The 2,223-nt window shown below is 56.7% G+C and overlaps 1 protein-coding gene across 1 annotated transcript; it reads left to right on the top strand.

Moving 5' to 3' along the window:
- Nucleotides 1-705: 705 nt before the first annotated feature.
- On the top strand, nucleotides 706-978 carry SPRG_18241 (hypothetical protein; the record flags this gene model as incomplete). Its single annotated transcript, XM_012357679.1, has 2 exons — nucleotides 706-853; nucleotides 914-978. 2 exons carry the CDS (start codon nucleotides 706-708, stop codon nucleotides 976-978), a joined length of 213 nt encoding a protein of 70 aa, XP_012213069.1.
- Nucleotides 979-2,223: the final 1,245 nt, after the last annotated feature.

The following is a 2,223-nucleotide window of genomic DNA, read 5'->3' as shown; positions in this document are numbered from 1 at the left end:
GCGGGCTGACGTGGGCGCCTCGTCGATCTATCCGCAGAGTAGCGAGGCACGGGTGGGCGATTACCGCCAGCAGATCGCTGAGCTCCAAGTGCACGTTGACTCTCTCGTGCAAGAACTCGACGTGGATGACCACATGGTGCCGAGGGGGGACGCACTGCAAGAAAAGGTTGCTACAACCGCTTGACCGACCTTGGTCACGTAGCTGTACTCCTCGCTGTATGACGCTGTCGAGCCCAGAAAAGACATGGGTGAGCAGAGGCAGCGTCGATCTCGATGCGTGGACTAGATTAAATGACCGTAATGTAGTAAGCAATAAGATAAATCCGACATGGCAGCCGAAGGCGGATGGGATTGGAGTAGCTTTCGGAGCAAGGTTGGGCGCTTTACAGAGGCGACCGGCGTGATGATGCGTCCGGGAAGATAGCGAGGCCAAACGTGAGCAGCTCGGTTTTGGGTTCGGCTTGAAGCCAGTGGAAGAACAAAACGTGTCGACGAGAGCGGTGCGTCTCCAGCAATGAGGTGCGCGTCATCGGCCAAGCAGCTGACGACGTGTTGGCGGTCGTTGATCGTGATTTTCCATGGCAGGTGCGTTCGATCTCTTCACGAGAAAAAGGCCAGAGTGCTCAGCTTGGCTTGGCTACTCCAGCGCTGGCTCCATTGGCCGGCTTGCGGCCAAGCTTCTTCATTTACGAACGGTCGAGCAAGATGCAGGGCTGCTACCATGTACCGGTAGTGCCACCGACCACCGACGACGATGAAGCCAACAGCAACGACGAGCACGACGCCGACGAAGAGGCGAACGATGCCGCTGAGCTGGACGATGAGGCCGAAGCGGCGGCCAACCATGCAGCGAGTCTGCGAGCCTTACGGTCTGATGCCTGCCGACGCGCAACTGCTCCGTCGACTGGTGCAGAACGCCGAGGCGAATGCAAAGCGGGCGACCAAGGCGGCCTCTGCTTCGTCGGCCTTTTTGCGTGAAAAGCAAGAACGTGGTGGCCAAGCCGCTTGTCCATCCCAATGCGCTACATGAGAGGTACTCGAGTGCTCGATCTCACAGACTTCCTCACCATCCTTTAGAAATATCTTGAACAAGACATCGCAATGGTGAAGATCCAACGCCAAGATATCAAGAGACCGCGTGTCGTCGACATGCAATGGGACACGGTGGCCCATTGCTTTTCGCCGGCACGCGGTCTCTTGATAGTTTCCCGTGATCGCGATGTCGCGTGCAACACGTCAAGAAGGCACACGGCTGGTGCAGGTTTGACAACTTGGCTCTTTCTACATGAAACATGTAGGGGTTGCACACATCGCCTGGTCCGTCTCCGCCGAGCAGCGTTGGCTTGCCTTCACCGAGCAGCTCGGCAGACCCGCCTCGGCCCTCGTCGGCTGAGCCCTCGATCTCCAACCAGGATACCGCACGCCACGACCTCCAGGAGGTACTTTTGCTTTCCGTCCGCATCGTCTGACGCCAATCGCTATTTGTAGGTGCCGCCTCCAGCGCTGCAAGCCAAGGGCAAGAAGGCTATCACGTACTAGTACTACATGCAAACGGTGCGTGGGTTCGCTGTCTCATACATTTTCTGGTGCACCTCGCGACCGCCGTCGCCCACGCAGCTCAAGCACATTGGCTGCAGCGTCTTTGGCCAGCTCGCGACTTGTCGAGCTGCGGCACCGATGCTCGCACAACTGCAGACCTTCGCCGTGTCTGGTTTGGACGCGGGCAACGTGGACGCCAATCGTCGCCGCCATTGCAACTTGCATGTCATTCATTAAACACTGCAAATGCTACCAAGCCTATTTTCAATCGACTACCAAGCGCATGGCTCGCATCGTTGCTCTCGTACTGTCGACAAGGTCGTCGATAGGTTGAGGATCGATTGGTAGTCGACTTCCAGCGGTGATGCGATTCAGCAATATGACGTGGCACTTCACAAACGAAATTCTCATTCCAATTCTGTCGACTATGCACGACTGCCGCAGAGGTGTGTCAACGATTTGGAAGCGACGAGACGCCTTGCCATGCTGCCACCAAGGGTATATTATATACCCTTGCTGCCACGTAGGGGACCTTCAGTGAAAGTACATCGCCTTCGTGGTCGACGCCCTTGGAGCCATTGAACGGCGACTCTGGCGGCGCCAAACCGGTTGATTGTTTTCGTGTAATCGGTTTGGAGATACGAGGAATGCATTGGCGGTGTTAGCGTCTCGACTGTGTTTGCT

This window comes from Saprolegnia parasitica, assembly GCF_000151545.1.
Source record: "Saprolegnia parasitica CBS 223.65 unplaced genomic scaffold supercont2.1070, whole genome shotgun sequence".
NCBI classification, from domain to species: Eukaryota; Oomycota; class Saprolegniomycetes; order Saprolegniales; family Saprolegniaceae; genus Saprolegnia; species Saprolegnia parasitica.
This window is presented reverse-complemented; position numbering and strand designations above follow the sequence as displayed.